At 43.1% G+C, this 27,328-nt stretch overlaps 2 protein-coding genes across 4 annotated transcripts in view; one reads left to right on the forward strand and one right to left on the reverse strand.

Moving 5' to 3' along the window:
• Positions 1–2,859: 2,859 nt before the first annotated feature.
• Positions 2,860–5,867, forward strand: C16H3orf80 (chromosome 16 C3orf80 homolog). Its single transcript, XM_075950814.1, has one exon. It carries the CDS (start codon positions 3,096–3,098, stop codon positions 4,164–4,166), a length of 1,071 nt encoding a protein of 356 aa, XP_075806929.1. The 5' UTR covers positions 2,860–3,095; the 3' UTR covers positions 4,167–5,867.
• A 13,074-nt stretch (positions 5,868–18,941) lies between these two features.
• The window catches only part of Ift80 (intraflagellar transport 80), a 76,736-nt gene continuing 68,349 nt past the window's right edge, over positions 18,942–27,328 (reverse strand). For all 3 annotated transcript variants that reach the window (XM_075950832.1, XM_075950833.1, XM_075950834.1), the window contains 2 exons: positions 24,224–24,347; positions 18,942–19,475 (listed from right to left, as the gene is read on the reverse strand). In XM_075950832.1, the coding sequence (XP_075806947.1) occupies positions 19,365–19,475; positions 24,224–24,347 (235 nt within the window). In that variant the 3' untranslated portion in view covers positions 18,942–19,364. The remainder of the gene's footprint in view (positions 19,476–24,223; positions 24,348–27,328) is intronic.

Consider the following 27,328-nt stretch of genomic DNA (forward strand, 5'->3'; position numbering starts at 1 on the left):
GACATGTGCTGTGCCACCCAGCTTTTTACATGGCTGCAGGGGATCCAAACTCAGTTTCTCATGCTCTCACAGGAATAATTTCTGTCATCCCCCAGCCCATAATGTTCTTAGTTTTTAGCAAGCTACATTCCAACACACCTAAGACAGCCACCTTCTTAGGGTTTCTATTGCTGGGAAGAGACACTGCGGCCATGTAAACTGTTTTAAGGAGAACATTTAATTGAGGGGGTTCACTTAAAGTTTCAGAGGTTCCATTCATGATCATCACACTGGCCAGCATGGCGGCAAGCATGGTGGTGTGCAGGTAGATGTGGTCCTGAAGGAGCTTAGAGTCCTACCTCTTGCAGGCGACAGGAAGTGGACTCACTCACACTGAGCAAAGCTTGAGCCAAAGAGACCTCAAAGCCTGCCCCCGGAAGTGACACACTTCCTCCACCAAGACCACACCTCCTCCACCAAGACCACGCCTCCTAATAGTGCCACTTCCTATGAGTTTATGAGGCCCAGTTCCATTCAAACCACCACAGTCACCTTTCACTATCTGTTTTCCCCCTTCTCCTATGCGCCGAGTAACACAATCCGGTGCAAACCGTAACAAGATGCACTCTTTCCTATGGAACGTGTAATTAACTTCTGTCTTCCTCACTAAACGGCTTGCTCTAGTTATACGTTAGACACACTTAAAAAAAAAAGAATCTGAGTAATGAACAATGCTCTTGTGAGACTTTACAGGTGCTAGGATTTCTTTTCTTCCCTTGAGAGGGTTGCACGCGATAAATTATGCAGCAATAATGACGAACTAAGCGAGAGTGAGCGCTGAGAGACTAAAGAGGAGGTAGCTCCTGAAGAGGGGTCTCATGGATGGCGTTTTGGGGATCAGTTTGGAAAGCAAAAACAAAAACTCCATCCCACACTCACTTCCCAGGGCTCATTCTTTGCTTTTGTGTAAGCAAGGCTTCTCAATGTTTTATTGTATGCCAGGCCCTATGTTCTTTAACTGTGCCCTAAAATTCTGCAGACAAATTCTAACTCATTAAAAGAAGACAGAAATAAAATAATTTATGCTGTTGTTTAGGAACCAGGGAGATGGCTCAAACTGTAAACTGTCTGCTGACCAGGCCAGAGATGTGAATTTGATTCCTGGGACCTATATGGGTGAAGGAGAAAATAGACTCCTCCCCGCCCAAAAGTAAATAAAATGTACCCCTTCCCCCAAAATAAATATATAAAATCTAACTTAAAATTTAATGCTTTTGTTTTAAATCAACACCAAGCAGGCACCCTCCTTCCTCATCAGCCACACAACTCCCAGCACCTGCTCCTTCTGTCATTGCTTCTGCTATGCCCAGCAGAAATCCCTAGACCTTGGATTCTAAAAGCCTAGAGGGACAACTTGTATTCCTCTCATTTTATACTCCCCGTCCATGTCAAGCCAGAGGTTTCCCTTAGCCCTGAGAGTATCTGAACTGCACCAGTTTTATTTTTGTTTTGGGAAAGGCATGAAGAAGGAAGACATTTGGCATTTGTTCTCTCCGTGAATCTTGTCCTAGCTCTGTTCAGTTGAAAGAGGTATGCAGAACTGGGGTCACTCCATTCTTGGGAGGTATTAGTTTTTTAAATGTATTTTATCAATTATGGTGAGCATCCAGCAGGGCTCCCTGAATACAGAACACACTTAGTATACATTTTCAGTGTCAATTCGGCAAGAGAAAGGGGAACAGAAACCAGCACAACCAGCGGTGACTCAGAACAAATCTCTTCTATCTCCCTGCCTGGCTATAGTTGACAGCACTGTGAACTAAGCTTTACAGACTAGTTCAGTACTCCCTGTAAAGGATGGCCTGAGAAATGCTTTGACTTCAGAAAAACTTAAAAAAAAAAAAAAAACCCTGTGCTCAAGGACACACTCTTGTCAGAGTGACACTTAGACACTTCTCCCGGAAGAGAAAGCATCATTTTGGAGTTGAAGCAAAGCAAGGTGTTCCCACCAAAAGAAGTTCTAGGAAAGTCTTCCTGTAGGCAGGGCGCGGCCCATCTCCATCGACCCAGCCCCTACCCATCCCAGTCTTGGTTTGTTTCTCTTTTCAGGAGAGAAAGCTTGGATCAGAGCTAAGTCTGTACGGTCTTGCTTTGTTCTTTGACTTTTTTTCTTTTTTCGCACAACGACCTTGAAATTTCCCCGCATTAGTTTTTTCTCTTCAGGGAGTCCCTCCTGGGTAAGTGTTATCTTTTTTATACTGCCTCCATCAAAGTGGCTTCTTCAGGGTGATCCACCACCCCTACCGATGTGTCCCATGGGTCTGGGTGCCCTGAGACTTTCCCAGCGGTTGGTGGCACTAAGGTAAACTGATCCAAGTACTAAGTGGAAATGCGCTGACGTCCTTTAAAGTCAGACTTTACAAACACGGAATAACCTTGAAAAAGACCTTCACGTTCTGCTCAGGAACTTGGCCAGCCGCTTACCGCTCCCCTCCGGATCAGTCATTTATGCTGCCGGAGAGGGCTCTTTGCACCCTGCAGCTCAAATCCCTGCCTTCCAGTCTGGGCATGGCGGAGCTGAGGGCTGGGTCGAGAAAGCCTCTGAGAAACAAGGGTCTTCTCCCTTCTCCTTAGTGAGCTGGGCTCACCTCCACAGAGTGCTTCTCTGTCCTTCTGGGGCTACTTCTGTGGCTGTAACTTGAACCTCTCCGAAGAATTCTTACCTGTTCTGGAGTTTCTTAGGGTTCCGGCTCCCCAACAACTTGGATCTACCTGTCATCCAGCAGTTCCCACCCCGGAACCCTAGGGCAGCAATCGGGCTGCCCTGGCCATTAATGGCCATCATCCATTTTTAATCAGAAAGATCACAAGAACGATGGTAAGCGAAACCCGGTCGCGAGTCAATTTAAATAATATTCCTGGGGAAATCCAATCACTTAAAACTGAGACACCTACGCTAGTGAGAGAGCGCCCCGCCCGTCTGGCGGGGAAGAGCGCGCCAGCTGAATTAATCAAGATCAAGGGGCTCCCGAGCTGAGAGCTCACTCAGCCTTAACCCTTCCAGCGCCGCGGGGTGCCCCGGTGCCGGAGGAAGAGCGCGGCGGGCGACGGCCGAGATGCCCAGAGCGACCCCGCACAGGCCATCTCTGCTGATCCCCGCTACTTCGCACCCCAGCGCCCCGGCAGCTCGGCACCCCAACTCGAGGTCAGGGGAGAGCTCCCGAGGTGGCTTCGGCAGTGAGCAACAGCCGCCTCCCGCTGCCTCAGCGCGCCCCGGGCTCCTCCTCCCTCCCCAGCTTGGCCAAGTGAGCACCGCTCGGGCCGCAGGTAGCCGGGGCGCGGGAGGTGGCGCGCGCGGGACCCATCGCAGCGCCCAGCCGCGCTGCCAGACGAAGCTCCGATCCTCGCGGTCACGGACGCCGGCGGAGATCTCTGCACCGGCCATGTGGGGCCCGGGGGTCACGGCCGAGGGCCTGTCGATGGCTCCAGCGCCACCGCCACTGCTACCGCTGCTACTGCTGCTCGCGCTGGCGCTAGTGGCGCCCTCGCGGGGCGGCGGGGGCTGCGCGGATCTGGCGTGCGGCGAGCGGGAGCGCTGCTGCGACTCGGCCAACGCCACGGCCGTGCGCTGCTGCAAGCTACCGCTCCACGCCTTCCTGGACAACGTGGGCTGGTTCGTCCGCAAGCTTTCTGGGCTGCTCATCCTGCTGGTGCTCTTCGCCATCGGCTACTTCCTGCAGCGCATCATCTGTCCCAGCCCACGCAGGTACCCGCGTGGCCAGGCGCGTCCTGGCCAGGCACGACCCGGGCCTGCCGGGGGATCCGGGCCGCCGGGGACCGCGGGGCCACCCGACGACGACGACGACTCGCCTGCTCTGTTGCGCGATGAAGTGGCCGCGGGCTCGCAGGACTCACTGCTGGACAGTGGCGGCGGCCGGGGCCGAGGAGGTGGGGGACGTCTGCCTCCTGCCTGCGTTTCCGAGCACGAGCTGCGAGTGGTGTCGCCGGTCTTCCTTCAGCTGCCCAGCTACGAGGAGGTCAAATACCTGCCCACCTATGAGGAGTCCATGCGGCTGCAGCAGCTCAATCCTGCGGAGGTCGTTTTGCCCGTGTCGGTGCTCGGGCATCCTCGAGGCGGTAGTGCCGGCGACCCCGACGGCGACCAGGGCCGCTTCCCGCTCATCTGAACGCCCGGAGCCTCACAGGGATCAACGGGATCGTACGAGGATGGGGGCTGCGTGTGGCACGCAAAAGCTGATGTGTTGGCGGTTGCCCCTGGCTGCCTCTGACCATACCTAGTATCCCCGCAAAACCTGTAGCCCTGCGCCTGGGTTGGGGTCAGTCCCCTCCCTCTCACTCCCTGGGGATCCTGTGTTTTTCTATGTTTCTTTGGGCTCAAGGTTGGCAGCTCGGCGAGGGCGACGGCTTTGGACCAGCTAGCAGCTCCTCCTGGACACCCGTCCCCGCCCTCTGCCAATGCCTCCCCTTGTGTTCACTGTAAGTGCCTGTTTCTCCAATCCAAAAGAACACGTTAACCTTTGGTGTGTCTATAGACCCGCGGCTTGCTTTATGTCCGAAAAGGAAGGAGCGCAGGTCCATTCCTTGCCCTTCTGCTTGGACGGGTCCCAGTCTTCCCGGACTGGAAGGTGAGGCCTTTGGCTCTGGGCCACGACCAGTGACTGCTGCATGCGGGTTTGTGGAGGCAGCGCTTGGCTGTGATGGGATCCCTTTCTTGAGAAAGACCCCAGAAAACCCTTTGGTGTCTTCCTAGCCAATCAAATAGTCACTGCTGATGGCTCACAGTTAAGTGGGGGGAGGGATATCATCATGGATAAAAGGTTTAGTTGCAGCAAGATGTAGCAAAGAATTAATCCAGACCGGATTTGTAATCTGGTACCGATGAACTTTTGGGTTTTGTCAGTAAGGTGTTTGTCTTTTATTTTTACATTTTACCATGCACTAAACACATCGGGAAGGTAGTTCAACAAATTGGCAGGGTAATCACCGTTCTGTTTTAGACCCCTAACCATCAAGAAATCGCCCACAATCTACCATTGCTTAATACGGTGTTGGACATTATTTCATTAAAGGTGTGGGGGATGGTCAAACAGGAAATGTGACATAAAAGATGAAGGATATCTTATTTTCACTATTTGAGAATATAGTTTATTTTTAGTACCGAAGCATAATACATAACTTTTATAATAACTGTGTACATTGTGTAGTCTGGGTCTTAACTGTATCATGGAAGTATGTGTAAAAAGGCCATGGGAACATGTATGACACACCGTGTAGCAAGATGGCTTGCCAGTATGTCCTTCTCTATGTTTTGTTTAGGATACATTCTGCAACGTGATTCCAAACATAAGAAACAGACCTGTAACTTTGCAGTAATGTGCCAAGAAGAATTTGCCCAACCTATCTTTATTAAAAATTAAGCAGTATCATTTTACTAGTTCTGGGACATCCCCTTTAAGTAGTAAGACACATTTTAATGCATCCTATAGTGTACATATGGAATCATCAGTGTACTACGTATACATTGTATGCCACGTAGCTATCACAGCGTATCGCTAGCATGAGTGGAAGAGGCAGAAAGGAATGCCGCTTTCCCTGGAGAAGTGTGAACAGCACCAATTGTCAAGAGAGATTATTCACTGGGTCTATGAAGAAGCTGAGCAGGCCTAGAAAATCTTCAAGTGTCTGATTTGTATTTTTTAAAAAAAGATTTGATTACTTTTAACTTTTAAAGACTGATTGAAAATGTCTGACGTCCTGGGAAATATTTTTAATGTATGAATTATAATAAATGGTTTGCTTTAAACTTCTCAAAGCTAATGACCCTATCATGGAAGAAAACCATCTGAAGTGCATTAAAACAGAAAAAAAAACCACTAAAATATTTCTGTGTGTATTTTTTCTTCTTTTTTTAAAGACAGGATCTCAGTTTGTAAACCAGGTTGATCTGGGACTTACTCGCTCTACAATCCAGGCTGGTCTCAACTGTGCCTCAGTCTTTGATGCCCCTGCCTCCCAAGTCCTGAGCTTGTAGGTGTGGGCCACCATAACTGGCTCTTCGTACAATTTTATTTAGTGTATGACTATAGAGTAACATATTAAAATATGAAATATGTATCTCTTGTTTAAAAGCAATTTTAAACTGTCAACTGACAGAAAGCATTAGGAGTTAAGATTCTACTATTTGAAAACAATACAAGATTTAATAAAACATAATTACACTGCATTATATATTTATGTTACTCAGATGTGGAAAATTTGTGTTACATGTGGCTATCCATACAATTAATACCAAAAAAAATTAGTTGAATTTTAGGCCATTTATATCTTGGCCAAATAAATCCATGAGTGCTGTGTTTTCCAGAAAAGGCTCAGGCCTTTTCTTCCCATCAATAATAATAATTCCAAATATTACTGGTAGCTCATATGGAATGTAGAAGTCTATATGCTAGATAAACACATGTGTTACATACACATAATGTACATGGGTTAATCACTAGCTGTGTAAATGCAATTTGTTCTGGGAGTTCGAGAATCACAACCAAAGGGTAAATGTCTTCTCGAGATACAATGAGTTTTAAAAAGCCATTAATCGCTACATCCAGCAAACGCAGGGTGCTCCAGCCGTGGGAAATGGCATTGGTGATTCTGCCAAAGGGCATAAGGTGTGCTATATAAGGAAAAGGAGATTCAATTGTAAAGGCCAACGGGATTACGAAGGAAATGGCCTCCCTCAACGGTTTAAAAGGCAATATGCTAAGTACCTTGATGTCCTTTTTCGTATACCACTTCTCTCGAGAGGAATTAATAAGCAATTTGGAGCTGAAACTGATACATTATAAGCACAAAGATGATGTTCAGATCCATACAATATTCCGAAATGACTTTTCATAAGTTGAAAATAACTCGGACGTCCTTGTTGAGAGCAACAGGGATGTGTGTTGGATTTTGAGTAGCAAGCCTTAACCACCTCTCCAAAGTGACTCGAGAATCCCATGAGCAGTAGCACAAACAACCCTTCCTTTCATGCGGTCAATCACAGAGAAACTGTGGCACTTGCTCCCTTTCAAAACACTATCAAAATCAGCTGTTAAATAAACCAGTACCTTGGTTATTCACAAAATCATATAGAACCAGATATTCTTTATGTACTTTTACTTACAAAATTTACTTTTAATTTTGTCACAAAAATTACATTATGGCGGGGTACGACACTTAGTGCATGTCAGTAACCCAAATAGTACCAGCATCCCCCTGAACTTAATTAAATGGGGTTAAATATCCCCACTGTTCTGGTATCTCGTACTTCTCTCTTCTCCCCTGTGCTCTTAGCTTGCTCCGATCTATCTCTAGAAGGCTTCTTTAGAGGCCCTTCCACAGGGTCCTCACCGCTGTGAGGGTCCAAAGGCACTCTGGTTACTACTGGACCATTTGTACAGAACTCTTACAAATCAAATTCTAGAATTTTCTTTGTTTACTCTTTGCATCTGACTTCTTTAGACTTGTACTTTGAGCCAAGAAGTTTTCCCTCTTTATCCATTAAAGGGCTATGAACTTTTTTGCTCTTTGATTTTTATGTATAGAACGCTCTCTGCCACTCTGGGTAAATGGGGTCTTAGTGTTTCTAGCACAATGCACCCTGACATCTGTCTCTTTGTTGTCCCTCACCTAGGGATGGTGGAAAAGATGGTCAACACTTCTCCCAATCTTGCTCCAAATACACGTTCTTTGCTGTGTTGGGGGAAAGAATTTGATCTTTGCGTTTTCTTCATAACAGGGACCTTATTTTGCTTCCAAACTATCAAATAGAGATATATGTATATTGCTTCTTCATAGACTGATGTATCTTTCTGCTCAGTTTTCCTCAGTCAGCTTTGTGGTTCCCTTGGTGCATACTGTTTTATGTAAGTAACAGTAAACCACCTTGGCTTGCCAATAGTCTATTTGTTGCACTGGAGCAAGGATCCCGTCCTCCTGTTTGTTATATGAAGCCTAGAGAGCTCCAAAGTAACTTGATTTAGGATGCTTGCTGTCTCTTGCACACTTTATCATGCTCTTCAGAAAGCTTTTCCGAGTATCTGTTTAATTGGCTAGACTAGAAATTACCCCTGCCTGTTTCCTATGCTTCTACATGATCTTACAATTTTAATAATCTCATTAAGATTTTATCTTTTGCCTCTTTGTTGGTCATATTTAGTTCATGAGATAATGGAATTAGAACCTTCCAGATATATTCATTTGTATTTTTCTTATCGACCAAAGATGTTACCAGATCAAAATTAATTTTGGTTATTTTTCTAGGTCTTAAAAGTGTCGTCTCTTGAGTTGGGCAGTGCACGTCTTTAATCCCAGCACTTGGAAGGCAGAGGACCGCAGATTTCTGTGAGTTTGAGGCCAGCCTGGTCTACAAGAGCTAGTTCTAGGACAGGCTCCAAAAGCTACAAGGAAACCCTGTCTCAAAAAAATGAACAAGCTAGTGTCAACTCTTAATTTATAGGCTTAACTTTGATGCAAACTCTTTGTTTTAGTTTGCTTTCTATGGCTACAATAAACACCATAACCAAAGCAGTTTGGAGGGAAAGGGGTTTATTTGACTAGAAGTCCTATCCAGGTCACAGTGAGTCTCTGAGGTAAATAGGGACAGGAACTCAGGAGGAGTAGAGGCAAGAACCACGGAGGAAAGCTGCCTTCTGGCTTCCTTCTTGAGGCTCTCCTAGCTGGCTTTTGATACAGTGCAGGACCACCAGCCCAGGAGTGCGACCACCCACAGTGAGATAGCAATCATTAGTAAAGAAAAATGCCCCCCAATGACTTGTTCACAGGCAATCCGTTTGATGTGAACAGTTTCTCAATTGAGGGTCCTTCTTCCCAGATGACTATAGTGTATGTCACGTTGATAAAAACAAACAAACAAAGCAAGCTAGCCAGTACACTCTCCAGCAGACTGTCACATTCCTAGACACACAGGTCCAGTTAGACTAGCCGGCTACCAGTAGAAAATAACTATTTTAGCTAAGAGATGGACTTGTAGAAATAGCATTCTTGTAAAGAAATTAGAAGATAAACGCATTTACTCTTTTTTGACTCATCCACACTTTCTACAGCTTACAATAGAATAGATACAGGGGTGTTTACAAAGAGCACATTCTAGATAAGACATCCTGAAAACAATATAAAATCTAAGGTGAAGGGAAGCATAGTTAGAAGGTTGGGGCCCACCTTGACTCTGGATGTTCTAGGTGGAAACACAAAGAAAGAATCCTATCTGCTAAAAGACTTAAAACACTGAACACATCAAATAAACCCAGATTCGTATTTGAGGAGAATCACAGGGGACTAGAAACTGGAGGGTCGGAAGCTTGTGGAGGTTCTCATAAAAAAGACACCGTAGAGTCAGGGCTAACGTGTGTAAAAATCTCTACAGTAAGCACATGAATGGGGCTTCTCAAAATTACATCCTCACTGTAGGCCAATGGCATACCATGGGCACTGACCAAAGGGAAGCCATTTCTCAAGAGATGCAAATAACCCAGTCCTGAAGTTCTAACCCTGGATCCTTCAGCCCAACCAACAAACATATTCTATCATTATCTGAAAAGTGGGTAGCTGACACTAACTTTCAAATCCCTCCCCATAAACAATATTTCTCCCAACCTTCATAAAAGTCATATTTTGAGCCAGGCGGTGGTGGTACACGCCTTTAATCCAGCACTCGGGAGGCAGAGGCAGGTGGATCACTGTGAGTTCGAGGCCAATCTGGTCTATAAGAGCTAGTTCCAGGACAGGCTCCAAAGATACAGTGAAACACTGTCTCAAAAAACAAACAAACAACAACATCATATTTTGTTGCCTTTTCAACACTTCCTAGAGAAAATGCATTTTTAAAATTCATTTGTGCCACTAAACTTTTGTTTTCTTTTCTATTTTAAAACAGGTCTCACTATAGAGATTAGGTTGACTTCATGCTTGTAATGCCCCTGCCTCAGCCTCCCCTGTGCTAGGATAGGCATGGGCCACCACAACTAGATACAGTCTAACTTTATGGTAGAAGTATGGAGCCTCTTGGTTTATGAATTCTGATTCACTGATTTCTTATAGAAGGAAATATATTTATTTGCTCACTGCAAATAGTTCTGCTACAACTCTGGTCAGCTTGAGGGAAAAAATATCCTTTGGGCAAATGTTTTAACTACTTTTGAAGTAATTTGTTTAAATTCTGTCTTTTGATTGTTATACTCCCAAAATGAAGATAAGCGTAGAGACATTTTATACTCACAAGAAAAAGAATGCATTGCAAGTCATTTTCATTAAATTATATTGTTTTCCCATTGAAATTGCATAAAAGTTTTGTTTTGCTGTAGATTATTATAGTTCAAGTGAGTTTCAGATAATCTGGAACGTGTGAGAACATCTGAAAACTCGAACTGCCTCAGACTATGTTGGAGTGTTTATGAAAGAATCAGCCTTAAAAGTTACTACACTTAAAATCGTGTGTGAAGGGTATGGTGAGCATGTGGCCCACAGGGCTGCATGGCTTAGGTGACAATACACTAGGTGACAATACACCAGCAGTTTGAGCCACATAGAGGGGACAGAGTGAAGAAACAGGCAGAATAAAAACGGCTTTGACAGAGGCCGTTAAAGGTTAGGCACGTTGCACACATCTCGGAGTCTGAATGGTCATTTACCAGCAGCGTACAGATGCTACTGGAGCGGTGCAGGCCAGAGTGGAAGGTGCGGGAGAGTCTCCTCTAAAGAGCTGAGGTGTCAGCTTCTCTTTGGTGTTGAGTACACGGTGCTAAGCCCTGACCAGTGATTTCCCACAATCTTCTCTCCAGATCAACAAGGATTGTTCAGCAAAGCATCCTAATCCGTTTATTTTCTTATTGCATAACATCTTTTTTGTGGTATGTACACGATGCTTCTGTTTCGTTTCATTATTAATAAGGATTTTAAGGGAAATGGACCTAAGGAACAGTGTGGTCCTGGATAGGATTTATATAGCCTACGTACTTTGCTTTCAGAAAAGCTTAATGTGTCTTTTCGATGTTTGCTTTTTGTCGCAGTGGGGATCTCACTGGTGAACTTGCACATGCCAGGCAATAGCCCCTGGGCAATATCCCCTATCTAAAGGCATGCACAGTCTGTATATACAAAGAGAAGTTTGAAAATCTTCTTCAGTAGACCCTTAAACAAATTTTTTACTATAATAAATTGTGTCCTATAATATATGTGCTTTAAAACTTATCATAACATAGGCTGGAGAGATTGCTCAGTCATAATGTGCCTTCCAGGACCTGAGTTCTGATCAGTACGTATGTAAAAAGCCAGGTGTGGTAGCCTGTGCTGTCACCCCAGTCTTGGGGTCAAAGGTAGACAGAGAGATGAATCCCTATAGCGCGCTAGCCGCCCAGGCTAGCTGAATTGATGAGCTTCCAGTTCAATGAGAGACCCTGACTGAAACAATCAAGGTGAAGAATCAGGGAGAGACAAGACTGTCAACGCTGGACCGCCACACATATGCACACACACATGGACCCACATGCACGTGTGTAAATACCACACACACACACGACATGCACATATGCAAAATCTCGAACAGGTATAGACTTAACACACATGTTCTGTTCCATAAACTATACTATTATTACTTTGGAACCATTGGTCTGAAGCAGAGACCAGTGACAGGCATTCTCATTCTTCTTCACTTGTTATGCTTATAAAATGCACAAAATATTGATATATATATATCTACAAAAATTCTATAAAAATGATAAAAGTTTTAGTGTTGAAGCAACTGAGAAGCTTCTGTGATAAATGTGGAGTGGTGGGGTGTTTGGTTGGTTTTTACTTTTATTGCATATTTTGAGACAGCATCTTATTCTCTGCCTCTGACTGACCTGAATTCTCTATGCAGACCAAGCTTCCTTCTGCCTCTGCCTCCCAAGTGCTAAAGTTCTAAGAACATGCCGCCACACCTGACTTGAGTATCTTTTTTAAAATATTTATTTATTTATTGATTATGTATACAATATTCTGTGTGTATGTCTGCAGGCCAGAAGAGGACACCAGACCTCATTACAGATGGTTGTGAGCCACCATGTGGTTGCTGGGAATTGAACTCAGAACCTTTGGAAGAGCAGGCAATGCTCTTAACCACTGAGCCATCTCTCCAGCCCGAGTATCTTTTTTTAATGTGAGACAGAATCGCCTATAAACACAGTGTTCGAAACGACAGGGAACATGGCTTTCTGACACAACACAAAATATATCTGGTCCTGGTGAACATCCTGCGTGACAGGCATGACTCTGGTGGTATGATAAGGACCACTCGAGACACCTCTAGACAGCTTCAAGATGGGGCTGGCCACCTGAAGTACCCTTCCGTGATCAGCGGGCTAGATCTTTCAGTCACCTGGACTCTGGGGACAAAATAGATTTGGAGATTGCTGCATTCATTTATTTGGTCAATGCGTTATTTAGTCATGCCTGTGCAATGAAACCCTGATGAAAAAACGGAAGCAGAGTGAGGACTTGGGGTGTGCTGGTAAATGCACCGATGTCCTGGAAAGACGACAGCAGACTCCACAAGGAGAGACACGGCAGCTCTGAAAGGGTGGGGTCTCACCCTGATCCTCACCCCCACCCACATCTACCCCACCGTGAACTGAGCAGATGCACCTCTCTCTTTTGGTTATTCTCAAACTGCATCTTGCATACTAAAACTCAAAGTATGGCTAGTGTTTTGGTGGGCTCCATGAAATCACTCTCGCTCTCTTTAACTTGTGGGATCTGACACTAATTTGCTGAGGGTTCCTATCAAAATTGAATTGTAGGACAGCAGCTGGTGCCAGAAAACTGTGGTTAGAACACATTTATGCCGTGAAAAGACTTGCTTAAGTGGTTCTGATTGATAATGATACCAATGGTAAAGAGAAAGGCTGAATTTGGATAGCAGGAGGAGCTTTTGTTTCTGGATGGTTACCATGTCAGTCCACTTTCTGTTGCTAATCACAACCCAACCTGGTTACTCAGCTCCCAGTCTTGGAGATTCCGGGGCTCACAGCTGGCAATGAACCAGCTGGGTGAACCCCAGGGCATATAGGACATCACACAGCACGTGATGATAGGGAGTGCATATGCACGTGTTTGTCCTCCAGTCTTTGTCCCATTGCCAAGATGCCATTTGGTGACTTTATCTAACCCTACCTCCCAGCCCCCCTTAGTCAATAACAGCTAGGTAGTTTTCGCCCTCTAAATACCTAGCAATGGAGGTTAATTTTCAATGCATGAAGCCTCTGGGGACCTTCAAACCATAGCACATAGTCACTGTCTATACCGGACAGTAGGGATTAAATTTCTACATCTGAAACCATAGAAGGAAACTAGTCATCCATGATACGTAACTGTGTTACAACCACTGATAAAGGTAAAATGTAATTTTATCAATGGAACTGAAAGCTGGTGGCAGACTCAGCATTAGAGAAGGCGGCTTGTTCGGATATGTAAGGAGGTGCAAAAGACGAAACACCTACGTGTGCACGATCACTTCCTGTTGCTATATATCATAGTGAAAACGAGAGTAAAGAGAACACTAAGAAACACCTTGACCCTAAACCAAGGTCAGACTTTGAGAAGTCTAAGACATGGTTGCTTTCCATATCAAGAGAACTTGTCCTGGCACAGCAAAAGGGTTAGTAAGGCCTCTCTTCACAGAGAAGATTTTCCACAAACAGTGCAAAACCAAGAAGCGGGTGTTAAATGAAGACACCATCTCATTTTGTGGGTACTTGGTATCAGCTCCCTGGGGAACTGCCATAGCTTTGCTTTGGCTTTTAGTTGAGACAAACTCATGATGTAGTGAAGCTGTTCTGGGCCTTGCTGTGCGGCCCATGCTAGCCTTGAAATCTCCCTGCTTCCACAGGTCCAGCTAAGAATGCTTATGTTAAATGGACTGTGAAGGTTTCTATGGCTTTGGTTTCAAAATCAGTTATATTAATAGCTGTCTTAGGGTCTCTATGGCTGTGGAGAAACACCATGACCATAGTGACTCTTATAAAGGGGCCATTTTCTTTCAAACCACCATAGACTGTGACCAAAAAAAAAAAAAATAAAACAAAACCAACTTTTATGCCACAAAGCTGCTTTTAGTCCGGGGTTTATGGTCACAGCAACAGAAACGAAAATAGAACACTGTCACACACAGTGGTCAGGACCGGGGCTGCAGCTGCTTGTATGGAAGAGGACCTGCTCCCTAAGAAATCAGCCTTTAAACCTTTGTATCCAAATCCCTTTACATCTGACAGGTGTGTGTGTGTGTGTGTGTGTGTGTGTGTGTGTGTGCATGTTTGTCTTAATATGTTCTTTGCTGCTATAACAAAATACTGCCGAACGGGTGAATTACTAAGAAATGTCTTTCTCATGACTTTGGAGATTGAGGGGTCTCCTATCAAGGTGCTGGGATCTGCTGAGGTCCTTCTCTTTGCATTCTGACTGGATGGAAGGCTGCCACGTGAGAAAACAGGCAGCATGGGTGAGTGCAGTGGTATTTCATTTATATTTTAATAAATAAAGCTTGCTTGAGGATCAGCAAAGTAAAACAGCCACACTGGTCAGCCTTACAGACCAGGCAGCAATGACATTTACCTTTAATCCCAGTAGGCACACTAGTTTGCCATAGAAACCAGGCAATAGTGATTAATCCCAGAACTAGAGAGGATTGTAAAATGGGAGAGACAGCTCTCAGTCTCAGTATGAGGTTTCCTGGACTTTCGGACTGAGGCTGAGGTAAGAACCAGCGACTAGCCGGGCAGTGGTGGCGCACGCCTTTAATCCCAGAACTCGGGAGGCAGAGGCAGGCGGATCTCTGTGAGTTCGAGACCAGCCTGGTCTACAAGAACTAGTTCCAGGACAGGCTCCAAAAACCACAGAGAAACCTTGTCTCGGAAAACCAAGAAAAAAAAAAAAAGAACCAGTGACTGGCTGCTTTGCTTTTCTGATCTTCAGACTCACCCCGATATCTGTCTCTGAGTTTATATCAATCGTGCTCCAGGTGAGAACAAGGGAACACAAGTCTGTGCTGTGGGAGAAGACCTTTCTAACAATTCCACTCTCCTGTTAAAGTAGATTTGTGTATTTGTGAGGGTGGGGTCCTCCTGACCTAAACACTTCTTAGAGGTCCTACCTCCTACTACTTTTACTGTGGCAATTAAATTTCAACATGAGATTTGAAGACGGTATTCTATAGGTTAACAAGGACTGTGCTGTTTGTGGATAGAAATAGCTCAATAACTCTACACATAAGATTACTCAAGGAATCTTACACTGTATGGAGTGGACTGAGGGAGCAGCACTTGCCCGGCCAGCATCGTTGCTTATAATCTAGATCAGCAACAGTGGTCAATGTCCTTCCCAAAGGTGGGAAATGAATGATACAGAGAAGAAGGACTGAATCCGTGATGATAGAGAATGCCAAGAAAAGGAGCTTAGTGGACATGGCATGTCTCGTTTTAGCTATACCTGATGGCCGAAGGGGTGAGGGCATGTGCTGCTGAGACCTCTCCTGACTTTGGAAGTTGACAAGATCGAATGTGGCTTGCAAGCCCGAGGGAATTTATCTGAGAGGCATGTTGGTCGTTAAGATGATGATGAAGGTGCATACTAATTAGCTGGGTCTCCGGTAATACACCAGTGTCTTCTTTAGTTACATATATCAGTACAATTAATTGGTGATTCACACCGGCCTGGTTGGTTAAGAGTCCAATATCAGTGCTGTCACCTGCACTGGGAAATTACAAACGTTGCTTCTGCTATGCTCAGCAGGGTATGAATTTTATTTTTTTTAAATATTTATTTATTATGTATACAATATTCTGTCTGTGTGTATGACCGCAGGTCAGCAGAGGGCACCAGACCCCATCACAAATGGTTGTGAGTCACCATGTGGTTGCTGGGAATTGAACTCAAGACCTTTGGAAGAGCAGGCAATGCTCTTAACCTCTGAGCCATCTCTCCAGCCCCCATGAATTTTATTTTTTACTATAAAAGATACAATGTCAAAGACCAGGGAGTTGTCTATAAAGAATCTACCTGAGGGAGTAACTGGCACAGAACTTCCAAAGTCCCAGAACTGTCCTGTACAAAAGGGTATCTGTTATAATAAATGGGGTGACTTTGGGGAAAGGAACCTAGACGGGGTATGGTTGCCAGAACTTTCAACCACAGGGAAGAAGTAGGGGGAGGCCTAGAGATGAAGTTCAGCTGCATGGCTGTCCAGGCAAGTTTATGTTAAGTTGACACAAGTCAGCTGTTTGGAAAGAGGAATTCTCAACTGAGAAAATGCCTCCATAAGACTGGCCTGTTGGCAAGCCTGTAGTGCATTTTCTTAACCAGTGATTGGTATGGAAGAGCCCAGCTCATTGTGGGTGGTACAACCCCTGGGGAGGAATTAGTTCTGGGGTGCTACAAAAAAGCAGGCTGAGCAAGCCAGGAGGAGCAAGCCAGTAAGCAACGTCAGTAAGCTGATGGTCTCCGCATCAGCTCCTGTCTCCAAATTCCTGCCATGTTTGAGTTCCTGGCAAGACTTCCTTCAATGATGAACTGTGACGTGAAATGAAAATTGAAATAACCTTTTTCTTCCCCAAGTTGCTTTTGGCCATGGTGTTTTATCACAGGAATAGAAACTATAAGACAGAAGTCAATGTTTTAATGATTTAGGTGTGTATAGTCAAAAACTATACACACCTTAAACTTTGACTTTAAAAACGAAACAGAAAACCCCAATGATGACGGTTGGTTATTACTCTTTTGGCTCTTTGTTCTTTTGTGGGGCTTGCCACCCAGCTCCCAAAGAAAGCACACACAGAGGTTTATTATTACTTACGACCGCCTGGCCTTAGCTTGGCTTGTTTCTAACCAGTTCTTAACTTAAAGTATCTCATCCACCTTTGACTGTGGACTTTTTCCTTTCCTCCCTTCCATTCTTACTCTGTGGCTGGCTATGGCTGGCCCCCAGCATTTTCCTCTCCTTGTTCTTCCTTCCTTTTTCTTCTATTTATTTTCTCTGTCAGCCAGTCCTGTCTATCCATTCTCCTGCTTTGCTATTGGCTGTTCAGCTCTTTATTAGACCAATCAGGTGTTTTAGACAGGCACAGTAACACAACTTCACAGAGTTAAACAAATACAACACATCTTTGCATCATTAAACAAACGTTTCACAGCATAAACAAATGTAACACATCTTAAAATAATATTCTACAACACTCCAAGATATCAAGGCTTGGGGAAGAAGCTTCCTGTGGAACACGTTCATAAGTGGGGAAGATGGTCAGTCTCCTGAACTCCACAAGGTCAGGATGTGGACGTTCCTTTGTGACCGTCCTCTTCCCAGTCCTTCCCTGTGTGCCTCTTCAACATACCTGTTTACATTTCCATTTATCCTTATAAATGAAACCCAAGTAAAGACTTCCGGTGAGTTCCATAAACAACTCTATTAAATGTATAGCCACATCAGACACAAGTGCAGGTACCCAGGGACTCCAGAAACTCAAGGCAATCCAGCTGTGGTTCATGGCCTTTGTGGTGATTGTTTCTAAGTCTAGGTAGTCAGTGTCAAAATGAATTAATTGTAAAATATCAAAGAATATAGACCTACTTCGTTATTTTTCACGTTTTATTGTGGTAAAATATACTAAACATAAAATTTAACCTTTTAACCATTTTTTTCTTTTTAAACATTACATTGAAACTTAACAATGTAGAAAACATATACAACATATAAGTAAATTCCTAAGATTACATGAACTGAACACACACTCTTGTATCTAAATTCTGAACCAAGAATTGAACAGTCCAGCATTTCATAAAAGAACAGGAACATACTGGGAAGGAGCATTTCTATGAAAGACACCTACGTGAGAAATTACAATGGAGGGAAGAGGCAGTGTTCCCAGGGAGTGTGCACGCGCTCTGTAATGAGACATTACAATGGAGGGAAGAGGCAGTGTTTCCCAGGTAGTGTGCTCGCGCTCTGTAATGCACCAGTTCCAAGTTGAGGGATGCTCGTGCCACTGCTAAAAAGCTTTGGTGGACAGCAATTTGGGATGTGCTAGATTAAGGCCAGCCAATCAGGCTTACCCACTGAAGCTGGCGTTGAAAATTTAAACTCTAGGTCTGAGAGGAATGAAGAAAAGGGAATTTGCCCACTTCTTTTTCAGTATGGTAAAAAATAAATCAGCCGGGCGGTGGTGGCGCACGCCTTTAATCCCAGCACTCGGGAGGCAGAGGCAGGCGGATCTCTGTGAGTTCGAGGCCAGCCTGGTCTACAAGAGCTAGTTCCAGGACAGGAACCAAAAGCTACAGAGAAACCCTGTCTCGAAAAATCAAAAAAAAAAATAAAATAAAAAAAATAAAAAATAAATCAATAAAATTTATTATTTTAAGGAGGAGAAGCGAGGTTCATTAATGTCCACAATGTTATGCATTCATCATCATTATCCATTTCTAGAACTTACTCACCCCAAACAGAAACTCCACACATTACACAACTAAACCCCAGCCCCTCCCCAATCCCAGTTCCCTTCTCTTTTCTGCCTGGAAGAACCTGCTTCCTGTAGGCGCCCCGTGTAAGTCAGTCTCCCAGCACTGACTTCTGTGGTAGGTTCACTTCACGGAGAATACGTTCCCCAAGGCACATCTGCGCTGCATGTGTCACAGTGCAATCTTGTCGTGAGAGAATAACACCACTGCATGAGAACACCACACTGCTTCATGCAATTGCCAGCGGACAGACATCCGAGTTATTCCCACTTTTCTTTCAACTTTGACTGTGGTGCACAAGTGTCTGCACTGCACCATTTCCTCACACCATTCTCATGTATTTTTGTTTTATAACATATGTGAGATACTTTACAGTTTATAGATCAAATAGAAATAACAATAACATACATTGCAAAAAAAACCTCAAGGCTTTATTATAAGCATTAATAACTATTCATACTAAAGAATCAGGAATAAAGAAATAAAAAACTGGAATGTAATCAACATTACATGGGCAAGGATAAACATATAGGAATACTTTGTTAATTATTAGACTAGAAAAATATAAATGATGGAATTATATCAATATTTTGTACTTAATCTTCCTGGATGTACTTTCAGTACTAAATACACAGACAGTGCATATAATTATTTAAAGATAATGCCTTTTTTGGATAGTGCTGGAATCAAACCCAGGGCCTCATGCATGCTAGGCAAGTACTCTACCATTCAGAGACAAGACTAGCCTTAAAATTATGCCTTTTTAAAAAAGCAAACAAAACATGCACATCTTTGGTTACTCTGAACTAGTTTAGAGGTCAGCGTGGCATTTAGTGCTTTAAGCCCACATTCTTGACAGACTGGCTGCTGGACGATCGGTCACGTTCCTTAGTAATTTCCATCTCAATTTTCGCTTTGATTTTCTCCCAGTCTATTTGGAGCTACAATAGAAGGGAAAGGAGAGTCGTGCTTACATCTTATGTTTCATTTAATCCAAAGTAACCCAGAGTAAACAAAACAGAATATATGGCTTCCGAAACACAGAGAGAGAAGGTATAACGAGAAGTTAATGGGAAGCAATGCTGAAAATCCACGAGCTCCTTTAGGATCAGGAGAGTGTGTCCAGAGCACAGGCAAGACCCCCATTCTGTGCAGCTCTTTACAAAGCCCATGGAAACAGTTCACAGAACCGCAGCATTCTGCAGCAGAGCTTAGGAACAACGTAAAGAAGCCACTCTGCTCTGCTCCCAAATAAAGCAAACTGGGCAAGACAGCACCTAGGGTGTGATTGCATCAGCTCTGCTCTGGATATCTCAGAAGCTGAGTTTCCCAGTAGAAGCTCAGCTGCAAGGAAAGACAAGGGAGGGTTGTTCCACAAATGGTCCCACTGCAACCACTCGTACAGTGACAGGAGGGGCAGTCGCCAACTGATGAAAGCCAGCAGAGGAGCAGAGGAGGCCTGCAGACACCTGAGAGCCAGAGAAGACTTCCATCTGTTTGCTTTTCTTTTATCTATGACGAGGGCAAGCCTACCTAGCTCAGACCTATCCTTTCCAAAGCTCCTAAGACTTGATGTTAGGAAAGGACTCCTCTGCCCAAGTTCTACAAGCAAGTTCTTTGGGAATATTTATTTCTTTAGGAATATTTATTCGTGTAGGAATCTACTGTTAAACAAGTCTGGAGATCACTTATTTAGGAATGGGTGTCCTCTGAGGCAAAACATGGGAAAAATTGGGTCCTAGACTAAGCTTAAACTATGAAATAGAGCCAGAGCTCTAAGACTTGGTCAGAAATGAAGAGGCTTTTTACCTCCACATAGGGATAAACAGCATGAAATTAGACCAAAGTAGTTGCTGTTGCCCAAGAAGATTCAGCTGAAGAAACGAGATTAGCTTGACCTTAATAGAACCACATACCTATTTTATGCTAGTAGTTGATTGGCCCATTTGGTTCTTTCGTGTTCCAATATGCTATGTCTAAATTTCCAATATGTAATTTGTTGATATTTTGATGACCTTAAAAATAATTGTCCATATTTATCTATAATATATCAGATGGACTGGTTAATAATTAATGGAATTTCTTTTAGCCTGGAAGATAACCGTCTGTGCTAAGAATCCAATGGCAGCCTGATGAAAAGCAGAGCAGATATTAGATTATTGGAAGGCTGACTTCCAATCAGGCCACAACTTGGTATTTTTAAATGGCAATGCACACATTTCCTGAAGAAGAACTTAATCTGACTTGTGTTTGTTCTCTAGCCGGCCACAGTACAACTACTCCATGGCCGTGCTGCAGCAGTCTGTCACTGACCGGCGACCTTCTCAGCTGCTGTTGAAATGCACACGCACCGAGGGAGGGTCTCCTGCAGAAGCTGACTGACTCATCTCACTTGGCATTTACCCAGCTTTAGGTCTGTGTTCTACGGATAATTTCGCCCTAAATAAGAATATTTTTACAGTATGTTTAAGGTAAAGGTGCTTGTTTTCGGACAGTTTCAAGTGACTTCTACATCAAAAGCCATACTTTCTACTCTAGGGAGTGTCAAATTGTTTGGACCCTCTTCTTTTGATCCCTAGTCAATTGTCAGTCACATAAAAGCATTTGAAACTCCATAGCTAACAGCTCTGTCCAGTTCCCAGCTAGCCTACTCTTAGTAGAGATTGGCTGCCTACCTTAACAGAGAATAAAATGGCAATCAGGCACGAATTCACGTGTCTTCATCCTCATAAACTAACCTATACTTACCCTCACCCCATCTGCATTCCCTCTGCCCCAGGCTAACCTCGTCCCGTGGGTCTCTGAGCCCGTTTCTCTTGACTCCTCTAGGACACTGCCTTCGGTAATCACAGACTCAAGTCCTCTTTGGCTTCCTGCCTTTCTTAATTCTGTCTCTGAGCGCTTCCAGCTCATTCTCACTCAGGACTCCCGTTCTCTTCTCCAGAGCACTGCAATACGACTGCCCATCAGCCACCCTTCAGAAAACGTCGTTTACTGCGGAGCCAGGGATCAGGCCCAACACCTCACACATGCTAGGCAAGGGCTCTATTACTGAACCATATCCTTGATGGGCCTAGAAACTTCACTAAAACACTATCTGCTGTCTTCAGTTTTTATCCTGTATGTCCTCTCTGTTCAATAAATATTTAACAGTTGTTTATATTAAGCCTTGTCCTAAGTACAGGGTTCAATAAAGGATTAAAATTTGTTTTGTTTTTTTTTTTTTTAAAAAAAAACTACCTGCATAGATGATAAAAAAGAAAGATCATGGTGAAAGAGACAGATAATAAACAATTTTTTAAAATGTGTCTGTCACACATGGTAAGGGTTTTTTTAATGCAGGGGAGACTGTAGTGTGAGGCGCAAAGCAGGAAGGTCCATGGCCATCTAATGGCTTGATGAATTTCTTGATATTTTCAAATGCAGGAGTCAGAGAAGCTGATGGCCCTGAAAACTGACACTATGGTTTAGAGATGAATTAGTAACAGTGGACGGGAAGAAAGGGGCCTTATCATGGGAGCCTTCTTGGGACCTTGTTTGCTACCGCCACTAACATCTCTCCTATCACAGTGCACCCTGCCTCTCTTCAGTTTCTGTCCCTTCCAAATGCCCCTCCCACAGCCACTTCAGAGAATGTCAGAATGTGCAAATTCTTCCCTGCTCTCCTATTCACAGTGGTACAGATTCAGGGAGCAATGGGCAGATAAACGAGAGAAACAAGCCAGTTTATCAGTGTGTGCAGTGACATGGCTCGGAACCGCAGTGAAAGGTAACTCAAAGCAGTGGCTTAAAACTCTGGTTAATATAGTGTCTCATAACAAAAGACTGTAAGGAAATGACAAGACAAAGAATTGCAGTTTTTAGATCCAGAGACAGGAAGCCAAGGAGAGGCAACAAAATGGGAACAAACCAATGGAGCAAGGACTGGAAATTCCTCTTTCTGGTGCCATCTCTGAGCTGATTCTATGTTGTCTCCAGAAGGCTGGAGAGGTGGCTCAGCAGCTAAGAGAGCTTTCTGCACTGGCAAGAATTAAGAGTTCAATTCCCAGCACCCACATCACGTGACTACAGTAACCCACAACTGCAGCTCCAGGGGTTCCAATGCCCTCTTCTGGGTTCCACAGGCACTTGTATACACACACATATGCAGACACACACATACATACCACCACCACCACCACCAACACCACCACCATCATCATAAAATAAATAATAATAAAATCTTTTTTAAAAAGAGTTGTCTTTAGTGCAGCAGAATTTCGATCCTTTTATCCTGTGCTCTGGTGTAATGGGCAGAGAACAGAACTCTTTCTCATGCTGTTAATGACACATATCTATGCAGTTCTTCGTTCTGAAATAGTATATATGGCTACAATTTTGGTAAAACATATAAATATGGATAATAGATTATGACTAGACTATAAACCCAAATGATAGCAGGCAGTCAGCAAGTGGATGTTAGCCATGTAAGCTATTTTCCTAGGGTTAACTTTTATATCAATACTCAGAAAAAAAAATTCTTTTTGAGACAGGGTTTCTCTGTGTAACAGCCCTGGCTGTCCTGGAACTAGCTCTTGTAGACCAGGCTGGCCTCGAACTCACAGAGATTCACCTGCCTCTGCCTCCCAAGTGTTGGGATTAAAGGCATGTGCCACCACTGCCTGCCAATACTCAGAAATTTTAAAATCACATTTTTTTTAAAAAAAAAATACTGTTTTGTTACTTTGTTGCTGTTCTTGTTAACTTTCAAAATGGCATCTGTGAGGAAGAAAAGCAGAAGACTAGAACACCAAAGGGAATCAAAGTAACCTGTCCCACAGTTTAAGGAGAGGAACAGGGAGAAACCCCTGCTGCTCTGGCTGAGCTATCACACACAACTAAGGTATTGTGCTTTAGCAACTGCTAAATTACATAATTTACATAAATTACATAGGCAAAAAAAAGAAAAGAAGGATGCTAAGTTTTTGCTATTTGAGCTGGAGATGGCTCAGTGGCACCTGATGCTCTTGCAGAAGGTGTAAGTTTGGTTCCTAGCACCCATGCAGGGCCTCTCACAACTGCCGGGAATGCCAGCTCCAGGGAATCTGATGCCCTCTCCTTTCCTCTGCAGGCACTGCACTCATGAGCACAAACTCACACATAGACACATAACTTAAAATAAAAATATTTTATAAATAAATTAAGATTTCACTAAAGGGCTGCATTTTATATATTTTCTCAAATGGGGGAAACAAATTTAAGAGCTAGCTTTCTTCCTAGACATCTGTATTATTTATCTAAAAATATCAAATAACATACAACCTCAAGACAAGTTATCATAAAAAACTGATGTGAGTTGAAAATAAAGGCTAAAGCATCTAGAAAAAACCCAAAACCACTGGGACTGATGACTCATGCTTATAATCCCAGCCTTCAGGAAATTGAGGCAAGAGAGGTCCTCCAATTTAGATGCCATCTTGAGCTACATAGTGAGCTTCAAGACTACAGCTTAGACTACAAGGTAAGACTCTGTTAACAGTCAAGAGCCTAAAAAAAGAGACTAAATCATATAGTCACAAAATAAAATGACAATGTCACAAGAGAAAAATAATGCTTTTAGAAATTAGAGTATGAATCACACGGCTCTGTCATAAGATGAATGTTTTATATAAAGCATAGGTACTATTATAAGACACAGTGCAATACTTACACCTTCTGCATACTGCAAATATCGTTTATTAGTTTCCTGTTTACCAAATGTCTCCAAAAACTTTTGACGATAAGCAAGAACTGTATCAACATGAGTTTTGTATTTCACAGCCAACTCCAGTGCCCTATAATGAGAAATTACACAGATTATGAATATCACTGTCGAAACAACAGAGTTTTGAAATTAGAGGTAGGACAAACAACTGCTCTGCTTATCCCACAGTCTGGAAAGTCAAGTTCTGCTTTAGCCATCTGTGTATCTTTTCAAAGCCCAGGTGAGACGGCTACTCTTGTACAAATACAATGTATAATGCTCTGTGCATTGCTGCAGATTACTGTGTCAGCACTACTTATAGGTGTGCACCCTAGACCCTAACTAGCTTATACAGTCTCCATCTCCTTTGCTGAGTACTGCAGAGTACATGTATGTAAAACAGTAATATTTTGGTAAATCATAAAAAATAAATACCTAATATTTTTATGAATCTACAATAAGCTTATGGAAAAAAACCGTGAGATTACTCTATCAAAATTAAAATCATATAAAAGAGAAAATTAATATTAAAACCAGTACGACAAATGTTATTACTATTTGAATCTTGGAAAATGCCATGCTACGATGGCAAGGTGTCTTAGCAGGTATAGGAACTTGCCACCACACCCAATGCCCTGAGTTTAATTCATAGGACCCACATGATGGAAAAAACAACTGCCCCAAGTTGTCTTCTGACTTTCACCTATGTACGTGTCACAAAGCAATCAATCAATCAATTAATTTTTAAAAACTTAAAGAAAATGTTAAGAAGTCATTGAAATTTTATAGTTTAACCAATATATCTATGCAATTTTAAGGTAAGCCTTTATTTAAATTGTAGAAGAATTACTAAAAACAGTAACATCACGCCAAAGAGACATATTTATTCTGATGATAACCGGCAAGGAGGTGAGCAGATTGTCTCAGCACAGGATTTCATGTCAGTTTGACTAGGGCCTCAGCCTCATCAAAGTCCTGGGCATGACTCAGGACGTAAGTCAAGAAAAGCCAAGTGCAGCACGCGTCTCTACACTGTTAACTCTTGTTTTCAGGCATGGGTAACATCACCGAAGTAGTCAAAAGGGCATCAATTCTCGAGCTCTCATATGTTCTCCTACACCATGACATGATCAGAACAACTATGATTGATTTGATACAACTATCATGGATCTGTTATTTTAGATAAAACAGGACATTACTATTTTATAACTTCTGACTCTTCAGTATTAGCCAAACTAAATAATATCTTTAGAAAGAATTTGGGGGGCCAGAAAGATGTCTCAGCCATAAAAATCTGACAACCTGTGTTTCAACTAAGATAAAGATGAAGAGAGAGAACCAATTTCACAAACTGGTCCTCTAACCTCCATGTTTGCACTGTGGCATGTGTACTCTCCCACCTCTCTCTCTCTCCCTCCCTCTCTCTTTCTCTTTCTCTCTCCCATACACATTTACTCTAAACTCTTAAAAATTTCAAGTATTTTGGATAATACTGTGTGTTTTGACAATGGGTAGACAATTGAAGGAGCTATCAAAGATAATATAAAAATATAAATGTAACTCAGTAATACCACAAATAGGAAAGCCAATATGATGAAACATGATTTCTTATAAAACAAATCAACATACGCTATATATTGCTGCGGTGGTTTGAATGAGAACGGCCCCATAGTTCACAGATCTGAGTGCTTGCTCACCAGGACGGGCACTATTCAAAGGATTGGGGGTGGCCTTGTTGAAGTAGGTGTGGTCTTGTTGGAGGAAGTGTCACTGGGGATGGGTTTTGAGGTTTCAAGAGTCCAAGCCAGGCCCAGTGGCTCACTCTTCCTGCTGCCTGTGGGTCTGGATGTAGAATTCTCAACTATTTCCCCTGCACCATGTCTGCCTGAGTCCCACAATGATGAAATGGACTAACTGAAACTGAAAACAAGACCCATTTAGTGTTGTATTTTAAAGGCGCTGCTCTGGTCAGCGTCTCTTCACAGCAATAGGAGATCGACTGTCATGGACTCCCAGAATTCTTCCGTTTTTGCAACTTTAAGTCTTTCAGAGAAAAATGAGCCAAGCAGATGGGGACTGAAGTGAAGAACAAAAGGCAACAATTAAGTAACAGAGTCTCTATGATGAGCAGTGATAATCAAGGTGCCTTGTTCCTTCTAGAGCTCTATTTACCCAAGCCTCTGAGCCTGTGGGCTGTGTGTCCCTGGAGACTCTGGTGAGTCACACTACTGGCTCTGACAGTCGTGATGGGTTGGAACATCTTACCTGCAACAGTAAAAGCAGGCATACATAGGGAGATGTTCTGTACTGGGGCTTTTCAAAAATTCTAAGGAAGTAATTTGGTATGCAAACATCAATACATTTAGTCATGCAGAAAAGATAATATAATGTCTAATTGGGTATTCTGAGGTTAGGTTCTGAGTATTATCTACATTCCTGTCATTATTATAATAATAAAACATGCATTAATTATTTGAAGAGTAATGGCTAAAAGATTTACATATGTGCTATTTTAAGTAAGCTCTAAATGCATACACACTGGGTAAAAAATGATTCTCTACCACATTTAGGAGGGAACTTACTTCAAATTATATAAGGGTTTTGGGAACAGTGTGTCTCTAGTTTTAAAATGGTTTGGCAACCAAACAAATGTGACATTAGATTCTAGGGCTGGAATAAGTCCATGTATTTTAAATAGGAAGAAGTTATATAAAAAGATATGATAACTTCTAAATAAGATCTTTTGCATAACTTGAACAAATCAAAAGCACTTTATATAATTGGCAGACAATTAGAAATTATTCTATTAACATTTATACACAAGGTCAATGTGGTTACCTGGAGCATTCATTTCTTCCTCTCCTAACTTCAGTTTCTCAGAGAACATTAACACTCAGTTTCCAAAGTAGACACCAAACAGCTAAGCCTACCTACAAGTCTTTGGGCTCTGAATTCAGGTTATGAAAAACAGATGCACAGCCAGTAAGAGCATGCTTCTCAAGCAGAATAACACTCGAATGAAGGAAAACCTATCCCACTCTAGATAGTCTCAACAGAGGGAGAGTTCAGGGA

This window comes from Microtus pennsylvanicus, chromosome 16, assembly GCF_037038515.1.
Source record: "Microtus pennsylvanicus isolate mMicPen1 chromosome 16, mMicPen1.hap1, whole genome shotgun sequence".
Taxonomy (NCBI): domain Eukaryota; kingdom Metazoa; phylum Chordata; class Mammalia; order Rodentia; family Cricetidae; genus Microtus; species Microtus pennsylvanicus.

Coding starts and splice junctions, on each gene's coding strand:
- C16H3orf80 (XM_075950814.1), top strand. CDS start 3,096: ATGCCCAGAGCGACCCCGCACAGGCCATCTCTGCTGATCCCCGCTACT.